We start from the raw sequence: 18,133 nt of genomic DNA, 5'->3' as shown, positions 1-18,133 counted from the left end.
TGTGCTACTTTCACTATGATTTTCAGAACATGCAGTTATTTCTATAGTATCAATTTACTATTGCAAATAAATCCCCAAAATATTTACCTTCTCCATTTTGATGAGGAAATGGTCAATAAAGTCACGAGGATCACTTGGATCAAATGTCTTTTGATTAATTTCCACTCTTCTTTTGCAAAATGTTTGAATATTTCTAAGGGCTTGACATGCTTTTTGGTGTGGTCCAGGTAAATGATCCATGATATTTGTGAACATGGTGTACAGCTATCAAAAGTTAAATGAAATACATGCAGTAAACACATTGAGTTTATAAGAGCACATTTTTACATCGGCAAGTATGGCTTCACATTTACACTTTATACAAGGTTTTAGTATAAACGAAGTCGACATTTTGGAAATGCATTATAAACATTTGGCAAAGTGATAGAGCTGCTTATGTACCAGGTGATGTATATGTAAAAGAAGAACCGTTAAAAGCAAACCAGCAATTGGACCTGAAAGGAGCACTATTCTCCCTTCCTCTTTAGAAAACATAGATTGTTAATATAAGAAATTCACTGTGTGCACACAGAAGAGGACAGAGGGTAAGTGATGAAGTGTGTACACCATCAAATAGACTACATGGGTGTATCTGACCTGTACAGAGGGTAAAACAAGGTTTACCTTGGTCCACCTTGTATAAACTTTGAGTACCTAGAAAGAAACCTTGATTTAATTGCAAGGGATTAAATGCCTAATTGGAAACTGTAAAGGGATTCATTCTGCCCAATATGCACAGACAAATAAGAGAGGCTGATGCCCTTCCTTTTTTGTTCCATCGACAAAAAATCTATTAACAAATCATTAGTTCCTATTTGGAGGGCATAAAACATAAGGCAGTGTACAGTGGCCCTATTATTTCTTTTCAGTGCAGTCCCTAAAGCTGTTTATAGAGTGGTTAATCAGGCTGTGGAAAACGTTTTTAAATGTGCATTGTGATGAATCCCAGGGTATTGTCACTGTTTCCATGGGGGAGGCCCATTTCCATGAAGCCAGGGAGATGAGGCCGTTACCTGATACCTCCGGGTGGTATTCAGCGGGTGGATCTGATGGGGAGGGAAATCCTTCATTGGACCAGTGGCGATGGTCTTGGGAGAACGCAAAATTCACTTAACTCTTTGGTGTCCCTACTCCTTACCCTCACTCAGGTCCCGCTGGTCCCCCATACCTCTATATATTGCAAAGTAGAAGGTCTCATTGAGAAATACGGTGACAAGGACGAGGGAGACTTACGCAAGCTTAATACAAAACACCACTGAGACAAAGAAGATGGAGCAAGGAGGTAAAAGCCCACTGCGGAACCAACACAGGCCGTACAGTTGTCAAGAAGCAGCCCCAGTCATAAAAAGGAAAGGAAGACTCAATGGGCTGTCAAGCCAGCTATGGAGGAGCAAGGAACAAACGCTTGTTCCGTGGCATGGGACCTGAAGGCTGGAAGCTGGGACAAAGAGTAATAAATATCTGAAAGGTCCAAGCGAGGCAGACCTGGCCAGTGGCAGAGAGAAAGGAAGCCAGACTAGTGACAGCAGACCGAGAACAAGGACGTGGGCAGCCAGAGACACAAGGGAGAGTCTGGAGCTGCAGAGCAGTGAGAAATAACGCAAGCACAGCAGCAACAGAGAAGCTCTGCACAATCTTCACAAGAGACCACCCAGAGACTTCCCAAAAGTAGGGAAAGTATTAGACTAGTTATTGGGGCACTGAGGGAATGTAATGAGCTAAAAAGCCATGTGAATATATTCAGAAGAACATAAGCTGATAAAAGAAATTAAACAATTTGATACAAGCTTTGTTAACCACATAAATACATCCCAAAGAGCACAACGGGGTAAAACAGGAATTTTACAATTTGATATAAACTTTGTAAACCACGTAAATCCATCCCGAAGTGGACAAGGGGATAAATGAGTAAATATACAATTTGATCCATACTTTGTATACCATGTAAATACATCCTGAAGAGCACAAGTGGATGAAAGGAATTGTACAGTTTGATTTGAATTTGTTAACCAGATAAACACATCCCAAAGAGCACGAGGGGATAACAGAGGAAGTATACACGCTGATATGAACTTTGGGAATTCACCTATGTGGGTTAGTACCTGGCAATAGAGGTATACAGCAGGGACGGGGATCCAGCAGAAGAACAGGTTCTGGGACCCATATGGAAGTGGGGAAGACCTGCCAGTGTGCAACAGGGTCTGGGACCCAAATGGAAATGTGCAAGGCCCATCAGTAAAGTACATAAGGATTGACCCACATCAGTACAAAGATACCTATAACCAGTGGCCTGGAGCCCAAAAGCAGTTGGGGAGACCCCGAGAAGGTATAAAAAAGTAAAACAGGAAACCAGTGACAAAGCAAACATCTTTGGAACTAACAGTTATGAAATCAAATCTGGTAGGCTAGTGAACCAGAGTTAATACACCATTGGGAAAGTCTACGGTCAGGTATGGCAGGTTAGTGAATCAGGCCTTTTAAAATGCTGGAAAGGTACAATTTTAATACACAGATAGTGGAAGGGGTTCCCTCCAGGAGATTGGGGAACTGCGTTTTGTTTAAATGAGAGGTTCCCTCCAGAAGACTGGGGAAGTGTGTATTGTTTTCAGACTGAAGCATTAAGAAGAGGAAGAGGCTCCCTTCAGAAGATTGCTAAGTGTCTTGCATTAAAATCCCTTATTTTTCATTGTTTATTTTCTGAATTCTGGTTTGCACCCACTGTGTTTCTGTGGTTACAAAGAATCAGTTTTTGCCTCATGATTTCTAAAAAAGCCTAAATAATACTTGCCTTGTGTTGCTTTCAGCCATGGTGCTTGTGAGAGTGCTCCTTACCTTGGACTACACTTCCCAGCAGCCCTTGGTATATATTCATTGATCCAGGCAGGTCTGTCGCGGCACGTCTAAGGAGATGTGTGCCGGTTTGCCTAATGATTGCTGGGTTCACAGACTTCATCCCCTGTTCTAAGGTTTGTCCAACTTTTGTTCAGTTATCATACTCTGCTTCTGTAATCTGGTCAAACTACTGATACGACCCACAACTCCTACTGCACACCATTGTAGCCCATGAACCGGGTGCTTCTCCTGCTGTACGGTCCACAGGAAAATGGGCCTGCATGTTGAGGTACTGACTTCCCCCAAAAGAGCACTCTCTCTTTCCCTCAATGCAGGGCTGGATGAGACCCACCACTGACTCCAGATATTGACACCCCTTCAGCTGATGTTAGGAGCAACCCACCACCCCTCTTCCAAAAGCCAGATTTGGCTGAAGCAGACTCCATGCTCCACCTCAACGACAAGTCCTCCATTGAAAGGCGAGGACCTCCACATCACCACAATGTAGAACATTGCAAGGGTTCTCCTCTATTGCCTACTATCTCTAAACTTCAAGCCAATGTCAGTTACTGTGTCCTACCCCTTAGCCCAATCCCGGCCACAAGACTACTCTGAATAATTCAGAACTAGCCACCCTGCGGGTGGCTCTATTGAACACATGCTCTCTTGTTAGGCACGGCATGCGGTTGAACTGCATGACTACATCATCGACTGCAACCTAGCACTCCTTGCAGTTAGCGGAACATTGCTTGTATTGTATTGTAGTCATCCTTTGCATAGTACCATTTCCCCATTTATATAGCCTCAATGTGCTTTGTGGCTGGAATGCCCTTGGGGACCGAAGTCCATGTATGTGAAAATTCAAAGAATGTACTTTAAGATGTGTGTGTTGATTCGGCTGGGTTAGGACTTTGGGTGCTGGATGTGCCCTAGTAAGCAACCCGAAGGACAGGAAAGTAGTTTAGTGCTGTCGGTAGTTTAAGATAGAGTACGAGTGTAGGAGATTCTATGTGTACCCAAATGTCACGTAGGTTGTCACTGTAAACTAATGGCAGGGGTGTTAAGGCACGTCAGGGGTTTCAATGCGGACAGCTATGTAAGCTCTTAGACTGGATTTGATGTAGCGTAGCTGCATTCTAGAGTGCATGGGGGGAAAGCCGTGTCTGAGGCATGTGTCCACGGATGTGGTGCGATTTATTCATAGCTTACACTTGGATGGATTTTATCAGTAGCATCATTTTCTTAGGTCTCCCAAGGCGACAGACTGGTCATTCGAGTGCTTCTCATGGTGGGGTTTGTAAGAGTATTTAGCATTTTTTTCATGCAGCACCACTGCATGGGTTTGGTGCATTGCTATAATGCGGTAGAGCAAGGCATGTGTTGCCAGTGTGACATGGACATGTAAATGAAAACAGGCTATTCAGTCAAAAACGATTTCTAGATCTAAAATGCAAATAATTTATTTTTCACAGTTAAAAGCATATATTTTTTTCTCACCTGAAATTCCTCTGTTGCAGGAGACACATTTGAGGATTAATGAACGAACCTCATTAACAATACTAATGATTCTAACTCATTAATAATATAATGTATTCTCCAGTGCAAAATGACATGGAAAATGAATTTTTTTTTTGTTTGCTTCTATATGCGCTCTGTCCACAGTATTTGCAGGAAGCAAAGACTCGAATAAGCAGGAAATTAGTTTGGTTACAGTTGCAACAGTATAAGCCAAGCCATTGTTAAAGAGAAGGAGGGTAGGACATGATAGAATTTCATTGGTTGAACTCATCTGGCAGGCTGTAACAGAGCTTTGCTAATGAATCTCGGGGAAGAAGAGAAGAGAAGACATTTTTACACAGCTGGGAGAAAGACCTGGTTGGTGGCTGGGGATTTTCCTGATTGAAAAAGCAGATCCCAGTCCACTGCTGCAGAGACTGGGAATTCCAGTCAATAAGCCCCGGTTTGAGTGACGGCAGATGCTCGTCCTTGCTGGGGTGATTTAAGAAGAATTCATTGAACCACTTCCAGAAGGCGACCAGCCGATGAGTTTCACATGCTGAACAGGCCTGGTAATTATATTACAGAGTGTGGGGGCAGTGTGTATGTGTGCGAAACTATTCAGTCAGCGTGGAAGAGGGAACTCCAGTGTTTTATCAACAGGTTTAATGTTGCGAATTGAAAATGTTCTTGCCGCTCTGTTCTCATTTTGTTACAGATAAGGTTGTTACTGTGCAATTTCCATTTATTTCTGTAAAAAGAATAAGATCGTGTTGAAATGCAATTTTTTATAATACACAAAAAATATTTGAAAGCAGACGAATAGTGTGTTTTATTTTTCTCTTTTATTTGTGCATCTACCATTACAGTACTGATAATATGGGGAGAGGTTTAGACAGTGCAATTGTCATTTTTAAGCTAGATAAAAATAAGACTTAGTGGTAGCTGTGTGCATGATCCCATTCAGTATATAAGTGTATGTTTTCTGAACGGAACATAATAATAATATAATGAAATAGACTGCTGCTGGAGGTACATGAGTCAGCAGAAAGAGAGGCCCTGGACATAGTTCACTGATGTAGTTAAGTTGGTGATAAATACCGCATGTTAGCTCGCTGTCGTAGATAAGCCAGTGAGGACAGCCCATGGTGGCACTCCAATTGAAAATGTGGTGTTCCTGAAATGTAAGCCTGAGGCCTCTCTAGTGATCACACGAACAAACTAAGCAAAAATAAGGGGTTCTGAATATTGGGGCCACATATAAAACAAAGGAATTATGCTCACCAGAAATACCACCAATAACGCAAACCAACATAATGTATACCACTAAATGTATCTGTGTGCTGAAATAATGTATGTATACTGTAGTAATATATACCAAATCTAATCTGAATGCAAAGAGTGATTATTACTGAATTATTTTCATTTTGGCGGTAAGAAATTACCGCTAGGCCCCAAATCTATACAAAATACCCTACATATTTATGGTGCGTTGGCGGCTGGGAAAGTGATCACAGAGCACCTACTGGGCGTGGCAAGTGTGCCTCACACTGCCATCTGTATATTAAAGGGAACCCATTTCATAATAACAGTGTGTCACCAAAAACGAATTTCAGAATGTCACAAAGGGAAACCACATTCTCAGACCTAGTGCAATATTTAGAGGCAAAGTTGTTTGCACATGGGACGTGGTCATCAAACAGTACCTCAGAATGGCATGACCACATTCAGGGTGAGGTGCAGAAAGAAAAACTACACAATATTTTTGCAGAAGGCAGCATAATTCAGGTCTGCCTTACAAGGTTATTGAATGCAGCCGATAAAAGTGCAGAGAAAGACTGTATAATACGGCTATGCGCCAAAATATGGTTTATTTTGAATAAGTCCCTGCGAATGCAAGAAAATGATACCCAGCTAATTAACAGGTCAAAAACTGACTTAGATGGGGCAGGTAAAAAAGAGGAGATGTTAAGAACAGAAAGACATGCAATTAAAATGCATGCAGAGATTTTGATATTCAGTTGTCCAAAAGCAAGAAACAGTTTGAAGACAGTGAGCAATAATTGGTACACTTAAAAGCCTTAGTGGATCACATTAGACAGGATAAAGATGAGATTGTTTCAGAAATGCAGATTTTACAAAAAGAACATTTTGAAAAAGAAAGTGATCTCCAAGGTGCAGAGCAAGAAATGGTTAAAATGATTCAATAAAGAGACAAGAGAAACAAGGAATTCAATGAATGCCAAATGCAAATGTGCGACATACAGGAGGTAATAAATAAAATGAGTGATGAAAACAACTATCTGCAAAATGAAGCACACAGGCTACTTAAAAAGTGCAAAGACTTAGAACAGCAAATGTGCCTTCCCAGGTCCAAGGATAGATGGCAAGGCACTACATTCAATGGAGTTGAGGTGAATTCGATTTCTACCCAAAAAGCTAGTGCCCCAGTGACTGGACCGGTGACTGAACTTGGTTGGAGCGCCCTTGGGGGATTTGACACACCGAAGGGGGACCGACACCAATCCCATACACCTGGAACCAGGGTTGAGTCACCAAGTTGTGCAATTCCATGCATTGCAACAAGTAGCCCCATAAAAATAATGAAATCTATTAAAGCTCTGATCAAACCATTTAAAAAAGGAGGGGAATGCTGCATTGAGGATCACTTAGAAGCCGTTCATGACATTTTTAAAGCACTCCAGATACCTAAGGAACAGTACAGACAATATTTTCATTTAACTTTAGAAGCTCCGACGGCCAGCATCATAAGGGGATTAAATGAACAGCAGAATATGACATGGGTGGAGTTTGAAAAAGAAATTAGGCGTCATTTTTCTCCTTTCCAGTCATTACAGGAGGCAAAGAAAGTTGCTTACACACTTACTGCTGGGCCTAATACATCCCCTCGCCAGTTTTTACAAGACTTAAAAAGAGCATTTTCTCGCTTTGATGTATCTTTTGACCCCAATTCTAATGAATTTAAAACAGCCTACTTCTATGGGCTACAGAAAGACATCATATCCCAATTGGTTCGTGAATTTGATCGTGTCAAGTCCCTTGAGTGGATTGTGCATCAAAGCACAAAACTATATGAGGTACTCTATTGTCAAGGGTAGAGAAAGTGATAAAATGAAAGATACTAGACCTAAATCTAAAGAACCCTCAGCAACAGTGATGGAATTCAGGTCAGCCAAGATGTCCCTTGAGTCTGCTCAAAGTCCAGGTAAAAATAATTCGGCACCTGAACAAAGGGTTAATCAACAAAGGTCATCACACTCTGCACCAATGTTTCAATCACATGATCCTAGTAATAGGGAGAGCTACATCAGTCCTAGGTATTTAGGAGATAGGCCCCGGGCAGGCTATCGGCCTGATATGTCAGGTATGAACTATAATCAGAGACAAAATCAAGATCAAAGAAATGATGGTCCCTACCAGACATTGGGGATACAGAGCAAATTTTATCCCAACACCATGATATATGGTAATCAAGATAGACCCCGATATGTGGATTGATTTGCTGATAATGGGAATCAACATAGGGGTCAGTACCCACAACATGAGAGACAGGACATGAGACAGAACATGAATTATACTCCACGTCAGTACAATGATTCCCCACCAGGGGACTACAACCAAAGGACGGGTGCACCCCGCTCCCCTCCACAAATGAATCAAGAGTTCAGAAACTATCCTAATAGAAATCACTCACCTGAGAGGTATCGGAATAGATCCAATCAGGGAGAAAGCAACCAATATCGATCTAGGCCACAGAGGGAGGATTCTAGAGAGTTGGAAAGGTTCCAGTGCCTTGAGGCCCAAGTGAAAATGTTAGCTGAACAAATAGGGAAGCTTTGTACAGCACAAAAACAGTCATCAAAGGAGGGGGCTGATGGCCATAGCAATGACCGGGGGGCTTCTTCTGAAAAGTGACTAAGTACTCATGATACCTACAGCGCCGAAAAGACAGATTGCTCTGATGTAATTTTGCATAATGACTCTGAGATGTCTAATAATTTAAAAGTGAAAATGCCAGTAAATGAACATGTAACAGAAAGTGCAAATACTTCTAAAAGAGAGGTACGGTTTAACCTAGAACTAAATCAAACATTGGAGATTTGTACAAATGAAATAAGAAAACCTGAAACTCCAAGAGAACAAAGAGACAGATTTAAGAAAAATGACTCATGCATGGGGAATACCAGTAAACAGGGAGTAAGTGGGGATGCTGTGATTTCTTCCCTGGGCAGTCAAAACAATGACCAAACACAGGCAGAAAAAGGAAATACTCCCAAGGAGGGTACATGCCAATCACCTGAAGAATTCTTTGAGCCACATATTTTTGAAGAGGCTGAAAGGGCTGGTACCACACTAAATGATCACAAATGCACAGAATTAAACAATGACAGATTGCTGAATGATGTTGTTACACATGTTCAGTTGGAGGGTTGTAATGTGGCCTCTGATGATACCTGGAGGGATAGGCGAACAGTGGCCACACTCCAAAAAACCTCTGAACATGGAGAAATGAATAAAGTCCCTCGCGCAGAAATTGGTAAAAAGGAGGGAAAAATGTCTTTCCATTTACCAATGTGCTTAGCCAGAAGTGAAAAAGGCCTGAGAAAGGTGAGTCCTGAAATCAGTAAGAATTCACACGTCTTATGTGTATTAGAGGAGGTTGAGGACAGGTATTATGCTCCCATCACTGTAGAAGAAAAATGCCAAACATTTGCAATGATTGACACTGGCGCACAGGCCACAATTATGTCCAAGGAGCTGGTAAAGAGTATCAATGAAGGGAGATCCCCACAGAATCAGATCACAGTGAAGGAAAATCAAGGTCCAGTGCATAACTTTAATGGGGAGGAGGTGCCCATCATAGGTGTAACTGAGGTTGACATAAAAATAGGAAAGCACAGAATGAAACAAGAGGTATTGATCACATCTATTTGTGAAATTCCATTTCTGATGGGGCCAGATTGCCTGAAAAGATTGTCTCCTCTCATAGATGGGCTGAATGGAGTGCTGTGGTCCTTAACCAAAAACCCATTGAGACCTAAGAAACTAAAATCACAAAACAGCAACATAAATGAATGTCACACCGTTGCCAAAACAAATGATGCTGTGGAGGTATATCTCCAGAACAGTTGCATACCTAGTGTCACTGTTATATTAATGTGTCAAGACAAAATGCAGAGCGACAATGAAAAACTACCTGTACAAATATACTTGGACCCAAGGAAAAATTGGCAGAACGCCATAGATGAGCACACATTACGTTTTTATTTAAAAGAAAAGATATACAAACAAAATATTACTCCTAAAGCAGATTCAGAAAAACACATTACCACTCTTGCTGAAATACACATGGAAGATGAGCAACCATGGGTTCATGTTGGTATAAATGACTGTTTTAAAACAATAAAAGCCACTTTAGCGCTTGAACAGGAGAGGAGCTTCATTAATGAGAAATTGTTGCAAAAAATAATGGAGAGGGAGGAAATCCCAAAATTTAGAATTAAAAACCAATATGTTTCTGGGTTGGACAGTCCAGACTTTGAAAACCGAATTGCAGGCAGATGCATGCTTAAAATTAGCATTGGGCAGAAAACAATTTACCATAATGTATGGATAGTGAGTGGAGCACAAAATGAGTTTTACATAGGCAATGACATCATGCACAGAATGTGTATGGTGTTAGATTTCCTTAATCAAAAAATATGGTCACGCCTAGGTGGGCCGGCACCTGAATTTGAAGACAAAAGAAGGGCTTATCATTGTGCACAACTGGTTCCTTATGCAATCTAACTACAAATGAGGAAAGATACTATTATTCCTGCATTTACAAAACAGTTTGCAATAACACTGAAATGCAAAAATGGACAGCAGATGAAAGACTCTGATGCATTTGTGTGCCGGAATGAATCCATAAAACAGCAAGGCCTGGATTATGAATACATTCCATTGGTAGATATTGGTGAAGGGCCTGTAAGAATTATGGTAAATAATAAGGGTTGTCAAGATATTCACTTAGAGGAAAACTCCCCATTAGGAATGGCCATACAAAAATCACATTATACTGCAGATCTAAATAACATGGTGATTGGAAATATCCCTGAAAAGTATGTAGATGCCAAGGGTGAGTTGCCAGAATACCTGGACTCTCAGCCCAAAGGAGTATTTAAAATTCATTCTATGTACCCTTATGATTCAAGTGAGACAGTGTGCTGTTATCAAGAGAGTTGTATAACATTTGATTTAAGTGAAAACGAAATGGAAAATCAGCCCATTGAAATGGAAGCTGACATGACAAAACATTTAAAAGTGGCAGCTTTACAAAGAGACACAGCCACACAGCTAGAGGAAAGCACCGAGATTCCACTACCAGAACATTTTCCGGAATTTTCCAAAATGGTAGAAGAGCAGATCTCCTTAGCGGATGCGTGTGAAAACGATGAGGATATAAACGAATTGAGGAAGATATTTATGGAATTTAAAGATGTATTTGCAAAAGATGCCTATGATTGCGGGTTAACTAATTTACATGTGGCCACACTTCCGGAAGGGTGTAGCAGAAGTCCAGTATTTGTACGCCAGTATAGACTACCGCTGGCATGTTTAGAATCATTGGCAGAGATTATTTAATATTTAGAATCGCGAGGAATCATTAGGCCTATCCATAGCACATCCAACACGCCCATTTTAGGTGTGTTAAAGCCAAATGGTCAATGGCGGCTTTGTGCAGATTTGAGGGAGTTAAATAAAGGAGTACCAGTGTCCAGAAGGCCACTGCCATTCATTGATCAGGGCCTAGCTCAGGTACATGGTTCAAAAGTATTTACCACATTAGATCTCACCTCTGGATATTGGTGCGTGCCATTGGCAGAGGAGATACAGAATTTATTTTCCTTTACATTTGACAGGACTCAATACGCATGGGTTAGAACTCCGTTCGGATACGTTAATAGTGGGAGTGAATTTGGAATATTTTTGAGGAAGGCCATGCCTGATGCAGCGGAAAGAGGAACCATAGTTTATGTGGATGATGTCCTAATAAAAAATGAAAGCTTAATAAACCATTTTGATGAAATAAGGCATGTGCTGGCCAATTGCAGAAAGCAGGCGCCAAAGTGTCTTTACAAAAAGCACAATGGTGCAAGAAAAAAGTGAATTTTCTAGGCCATGAAGTAACTGAACATGGACTAAATCCACAAAAGAAGAAAATAGAGGCCGTACAAAAACTAAAAGACCCTAAAAATGTGAAAGGGGTGAAAGGTTTATTAGGAATGACAGGTTATAACAGAAAGTTCATTGAAAATTATGCTGAAATCACTCAACCATTGACTAAACTGCTAAAACTAAATACGCCCTGGAAATGGGAGAAAGAGCAGTCTGAGGCAGTAGCCAAATTGAAGGAATGTCTTGTAAAGGCACCATGTTTAGTATACCCCATAAAGGATAGGGATTTCTTTATAGAAATAGGTTTCTCTGAACATTGTATGTCAGCAGTGTTATCACAAAAACATGATGTGAATCACAAAACCATTGCCTATGCAAGTAAAGCATTTTCCCAAGTTGAAATGAAATTCAATGAATGTGAAAAGGCCCTATTAACTACTGTGTGGGCGCTACAACATTTCTGCCCTATTGTTCAGGGAGAAAAGATGATTATTGAAACAACTCATCAACCTTTGCAATTCTTAGGGAGTAAAAGGATTAGGTCAGGTAATCTAGTGCAGTCCAGAATCACTTCATGGATGCTAGCATTACAAGGTTTTCCTGTAGAAGTGAGATATGGCCAAAATAAAAAGAGCCCAATTGCTCAAAGTTTTACAGATTTACACGACTGTGCTGCTGAACACGCATCAAACGAAATGGAAATAGAACCTAATTTACAGGAGTTTGAACAATCACCACACAAAGCTTTTGATGAAAAAACATGCAAGGACTTGCCAACTGTATATGTCGATGGTTGTGCTTTTCACATTGAAAATGACAGTAATAAACAATTAGTGTCAGGAATAGGAAATGTCTGGTTGAAATGTGAAGGTATCCCCAGCATAGGGATGAGAATTGGAGCTAGGAGCAGTCAAGTAGCGGAATTGGCAGCCATTTTTAAAGCCATTGCTACTGCAATTGATAATAAATTCAGTAAAATTGTCCTGGTGACTGATTCTGACTATGCACGAAACAGCTTTGTGGAATATCTACCTGGCTGGAAAGCAAGAGGCATGATTACATACAACAAAAAGCCACTTAAACATGGAAAAATGATACAAGCCATAGACAAATTATTGTCAGAAAATAATTTGACAATATACTGGAGAAAAATTTGTGGGCATTTAAAAACTCCAGGAGAGGATAAAGAGGTGAATGATAAGGCAGACCACCTGGCTAAAATTGGGGCTGTGATGGGAGAATTGCTACCTATTGAACATTTACTGTGTGAAATACAGATTGATGCAGTAACACGTTCTAAAGCACCAAAGGAGACAGAACAATCAGTGGTACAATGGAGTTACAACACCCCAGACCAAGATTTGATTGAGGCACAAAAGAATGATCGAATTTTGGGAATCTATTATAACCATTTGATAGATCCTGGACAAAATCCTTAAACAGAAGATGATTGTGTGGGAAAAGAGGAATTGAGGGTGCTATTAAAGAATAAAAAAAAGAATTAGACTACAGGATGGACTCATGGTTAGAGAGTCCATAATAGGACAGATACAATGGGTGGTACCCCTTTCATTTAGAGGGCTAATGCTACACTATGCACATGATGCCATAACTGCAGGCCACAGAGGTTCACAAAAAACATTGGAAATACTAAAAGATTATGCTTATTGGCCACATATGTCCGAAAATGTGGAATTGTATACTAGAGGATGTCTAGTATGTGCCCAATTTAAACCTGCTTCACCAATGCACAGAGCTCCACTAATAAAAAGAGGCCTAACCCTTCCATGGTCAGATTTGCAAATAGACTATGTAGGGCCTTTAAAAAGGTCGAGCAGAGGAAACCGTTATGTTTTGAGCGTGGTATGTTTGATGTCGAAGTGGATTGAATGTATTCCTGCACCAGATTGTAGTGCGCAAACAGCAGCCACATTGCTAGTGAGTCATGTGTTCTCAAGGTTTGGGTTGCCACAAAAAATTGAGTCAGACAGAGGAAGTCATTTCACAAGTGCTCTAATGAGCAAGGTATGGCAAAAACTGGGTGTGAAAAGGAAACTACATATTGCATATCGGGCGGCTTCTTCAGGTGGAGTTGAACGGGGTAATAGGTCTGTTGTGGACATTTTAAAGACATTTGTAGCTGAAGCAGGTTCCAGCTGGGATTTACATTTACCGTTGGTTTTGATGGCAATCAGATCAACTCCTGCCAAAGCAACAGGTATTAGCCCACATGAGGTCTTGACAGGTAGGAAAATGGTGTTGCTGCAACACCTGCTATACAGAACACATGAGCAAACACTTGTAAGCGCATCTACAGTTCATGAATACATTGATGAGCTGAGGAAGCATTTACAACATGCATTTGCTTTTGTACAGAGAAATCTGGAAAGGGCTGCTGACGGTGCTAAAACATATTATGATAAAAAGTCAACAGTAAAGGAATTTTGTGTAGGGGATCAGGTGTATAAATTTCATTTTGGAAAAAGTAAACAGAAAAATTCCAAATTCCTAGCAGCCTGGCAGGGGCCATTCCGAATTATAGATAACGTCTCTCCTGTAGTTTACAAAATTTTAAAGACTGAAGGTGAAAGAGCAACAGAACAATTTGTGCATGTAAACCAAATCAAGCCATGTCATCCAAGACATGAGATAAAAAATCTGGAGCGTGTAGAAACAGATCAAGTCCCTTGAACACAAAAAGGTAAAATAAATGGGTACAGTCAGGAGGCAGTGACAGAGAAGTTAAATAAAGATGGTTGATTATAATGGCACATAAACACTGTAATATATGTAAATATATATATAATATAAAAAAGAAGCTGAAGTTTATGGAGTCGGTGTGCAGAATGAAAATCCATTAAATATTGAATGTTGTTTTATGTATGCTTGTTCTCTATAACCTGTGCTTAATTTCAGAAGGTGAAAGAAAAAGGGCAAAATGTTTTACAAAGCATGTTTTATTTTTGGCAAAAGGGTGAAGTTAGTATTGTGCTATATACTTCATCTGTTTCTTTTCTATTTGATTTAGAATATTAACATATTTGTACCGGAGGTCACGGGAGACGATGGAGTCCTGGAGTCCCCTGGATGAAGATTGAATGATGCCTGCCTCCGGGTGGAGGTGAAGACAAAATAACCGGAATGCCAAAGAAAAGATGACTTTTATAGAAAAGGGTCCAAGAGTACCAAGATGGAAGAACACCTGAATGAGCCAAATGATGTGACATCGCTGGTCGGGAGATATCAGAGGCAGACAAGTGTCCTGGCGTATGGAGTTCCACGTATTTATTATTTTAATTAATTATTTTAATATGTTATGTTAATTCTTTGTTTTAGTTATTTGTTTTATCTTATTGTTTTTGATTGACTTCAAGTATAAAATTGAAGCACTGAACTATGGACACTTCCATTGGGAAGCAACATATGGACCCAAAGATGAATTTTGATATTATGTTGATTGGACAGTGGTTTTTCAACTTTTTCGTTTTTGCATGTGAATATTCATTTTGCTGGATTGCTACATTTTAAAAGAAGGAAGGGAGCAAGTTGATTTTCCTCTAATTATGGCTTGGGCTGCCAAATTCTCAGAAAAAAAGGAGGGAATATGTAAGAGTATTTAGCATTTTTTCATGCAGCACCACTGCATGGGTTTGGTGCATTGCTATAATGCGGTACAGCAAGGCATGTGTTGCCAGTGTGACATGGACATGTAAATGAAAACAGGCTATTCAGTCAAAAACGATTTCTAGATCTAAAATGCAAATAATTTCTTTTTCATAGTTAAAAGCATATATTTTTTTCTCACCTGAAATTCCTCTGTTGCAGGAGACACATTTGAGGATTAATGAACTAACCTCATTAACAATACTAACGATTCTAACTCATTAATAATATAATGTGTTCTCCAGTGCAAAATGAGATGGAAAATGACAGGCTCTAAAAGTCATTTTAAACGCGCATCCAGATTATTTTTTTCTTTGCTTCTATCTGCGCTCTGTCCACAGTATTTGCAGGAAGCAAAGACTCGAATAAGCAGGAAATCAGTTTGGTTGCAATTGCAACAGTATAAGCCAAGCCATTGTTAAAGAGAAGGAGGGTAGGACATGATAGAATTTCATTGGTTGAACTCGTCTAGCAGGCTGTAACAGAGCTTTGCTAATGAATCTCGGGGAAGAAGAGAAGAGAAGACATTTTTACACAGCTGGGAGAAAGAGCTGGTTGGTGGCTGGGGATTTTCCTGATTGAAAAAGCAGATCCCAGTGCACTGCTGCAGAGACTGGGAATTTCAGTCAATAAGCCCCGGTTTGAGTGACGGCAGATGCTGGTCCTTGCTGGGGTGATTTAAGAAGAATTCATTGAACCACTTCCAGAAAACGACCAGCCGATGAATTTCACATGCTGAACAGGCCTGGTAATTATATTACAGAGTGTGGGGGCAGTGTGTATGTGTGCGAAACTATTCAGTCAGCGTGGAAGAGGGAACTCCAGTGTTTTATCAACAGGTTTAATGTTGCGAATTGAAAATGTTCTTGCCGCTCTCTTCTTATTTTGTTACATATAAGGTTGTTACTGTGCAATTTCCATTTATTTCTGTAAAAAGAGTAAGATTGTGCTGAAATGCAATTTTTTATAATACACAAAAAATATCTGAAAGCAGACGGATAGTGTGTTTTATTTTTCTCTTTTATTTGTGCATCTACCATTACAGTACTGATAATATGGGGAGAGGTTTAGACAGTGCAATTGTCATTTTTAAGCTAGCTAAAAATAAGACTTAGCGGTAGCTGTGTGCATGATCCCATTCAGTATATAAGCGTATGTTTTCTGAACGGAACATAATAATAAAATAATGAAATAGACTGCTGCTGGAGGTACATGAGTCAGCAGAAAGAGAGGCCCTGGACATAGTTCACCGATGTAGATAAGTTGGTGATAAATACCGCATGTCAGCTCGCTGTCGTAGATAAGTCAGTGAGGACAGCCCATGGTGGCACTCCAATTGAAAATGTGGTGTTCCTGAAATGTAAGCCTGAGGCCTCTCTAGTGATCACACGTACAACTAAGCAAAAATAAGGGGTTCTGGATATTTGGGCCACATATAAAAGAAAGGAATTATGCTCACCAGAAATACCACCAATAACGCATGCCAACATAATGTATACCACTAAATGTATCTGTGTGCTGAAATAATGTATGTATACTGTAGTACTATATACCAAATTTAATCTGAATGCAAAGAGTGATTATTACTGAATTATGTTCATTTTGGCGGTAAGAAAATACTGCTAGGCCCCAAATCTATACAAAATACAGGTTAGCATGATACCTTTGAAAAGACCTGGCTGGGGGCATTTTAAGTGCCATAGGTAAATAAATTAAATAGATCTTGCCACCTTTGGCCTGAGATCAATGGCGTAGTTTCCCGTCTTCTGCAGAAATAACCGTCTAAGTGCGTCTTAGAGCATCTCTATTCCTACCCCGAAAAGCCATCAAGGGCGTACTATGCCCATTAGCCGAAGTCGAACTGGCACCTTTCCTTTTTACCCTCAGTGAAACCTATGAGTAGCGTGCTCTGAATGTTTGGGTAGGCCCCTTCATAATTAGGAAGGCCCATCCAATTGAGTGCATGACCATACGTGTCTCCAATTCAAAGAGATCCCACTATCGTTGCTGCCTCTAGCCTTCCTTCTGAACGAGCATTCCATCAAGGCACTTTTAATTGGCCCCAGCCAAGGTGTGATCTGATTTTTAGATTTAGTCCAGAAACCATTTTGTGTCATTTAAAGAGCTGGTGGTGTGGAGGGGGGCGGTATGGGGTGATGTATGTTAGTCTGTGTAGAGGGTGCAGGGCAAGGTTATGGCGTGTTCCACTGTGAACACCGCTGGCATCTGCGGTGCTATGAAGGTGTAGGTGGTTTGTTGGGTCTGAGCCAGAACTTGTGTATGAGGAGCAATCAAAGCATAGAGTGGTGGAGGGATTTTAAGACGGTAAAGGAAAAAAAACAGATTTTGAGGGCCTTTTTTTAATGCGAGGTAGTTGTCGTTGCTGTGGATTTGGAGAGGCAGTGGGAGCTTGGAGGGAGGATCTACCCTATCTGTTGCAGTTATATTGGGGGATAACTAGGAGAAAAACTGCACCGGATCTGAGTGTCCAGGAGGGTCAGTAGCATGTGAGTTTATCTTGGAGGAATGTGGGGCCGGTGCTTTGGATGGCATGGTAAGTAATGCACATGGCTTTAAATGTAGTTCACCAAACGAAAGGGAGCCAGTGAAGTGACTCTCGGTGTAGGGGTGATGTCTTCTCTTGGAGGGAAGGCAATGAGCAGGCCGGCTGCAGAATTTTGGATTCTTTGGAGTCTTTCATTCATCATCTGGGCAGCTGCCGAATTTTGGATTCTTTGGAGTCTTTCATTCATCATCTGGGCATTCAGTACATGAGAAGCATCAAAAGTTCAAAATCAGTGCAACTTGCTATGTGTGTTGTTCAAAAGACTAATCGCCCATTCAATCTTGCTCTGTCTGCCCACTGGCTGAACACTTGAAAAGTCCTCTCATTTTGCCAACTTGTTAGTGGTCTCCCCAT

General features: G+C 40.6%; 1 protein-coding gene across 1 annotated transcript in view; it reads right to left on the bottom strand.

The window, feature by feature from the left end:
* LOC138520915 (cytochrome P450 2A6-like) overlaps window positions 1-18,133 on the bottom strand; it is a 181,735-nt gene that overhangs the window by 84,979 nt on the left and 78,623 nt on the right. Inside the window, exon 5 of the mRNA XM_069633342.1 lies at window positions 88-264. Within this exon, the coding sequence (XP_069489443.1) occupies window positions 88-264 (177 nt within the window). The remainder of the gene's footprint in view (window positions 1-87; window positions 265-18,133) is intronic.

This window comes from Ambystoma mexicanum, chromosome 13, assembly GCF_040938575.1.
Source record: "Ambystoma mexicanum isolate Mex_15411 chromosome 13, UKY_AmexF1_1, whole genome shotgun sequence".
Classification (NCBI taxonomy): domain Eukaryota; kingdom Metazoa; phylum Chordata; class Amphibia; order Caudata; family Ambystomatidae; genus Ambystoma; species Ambystoma mexicanum.
The sequence above is the reverse complement of the archived record's forward strand: the minus strand, read 5'-3'. Positions and strand labels throughout refer to the sequence as shown.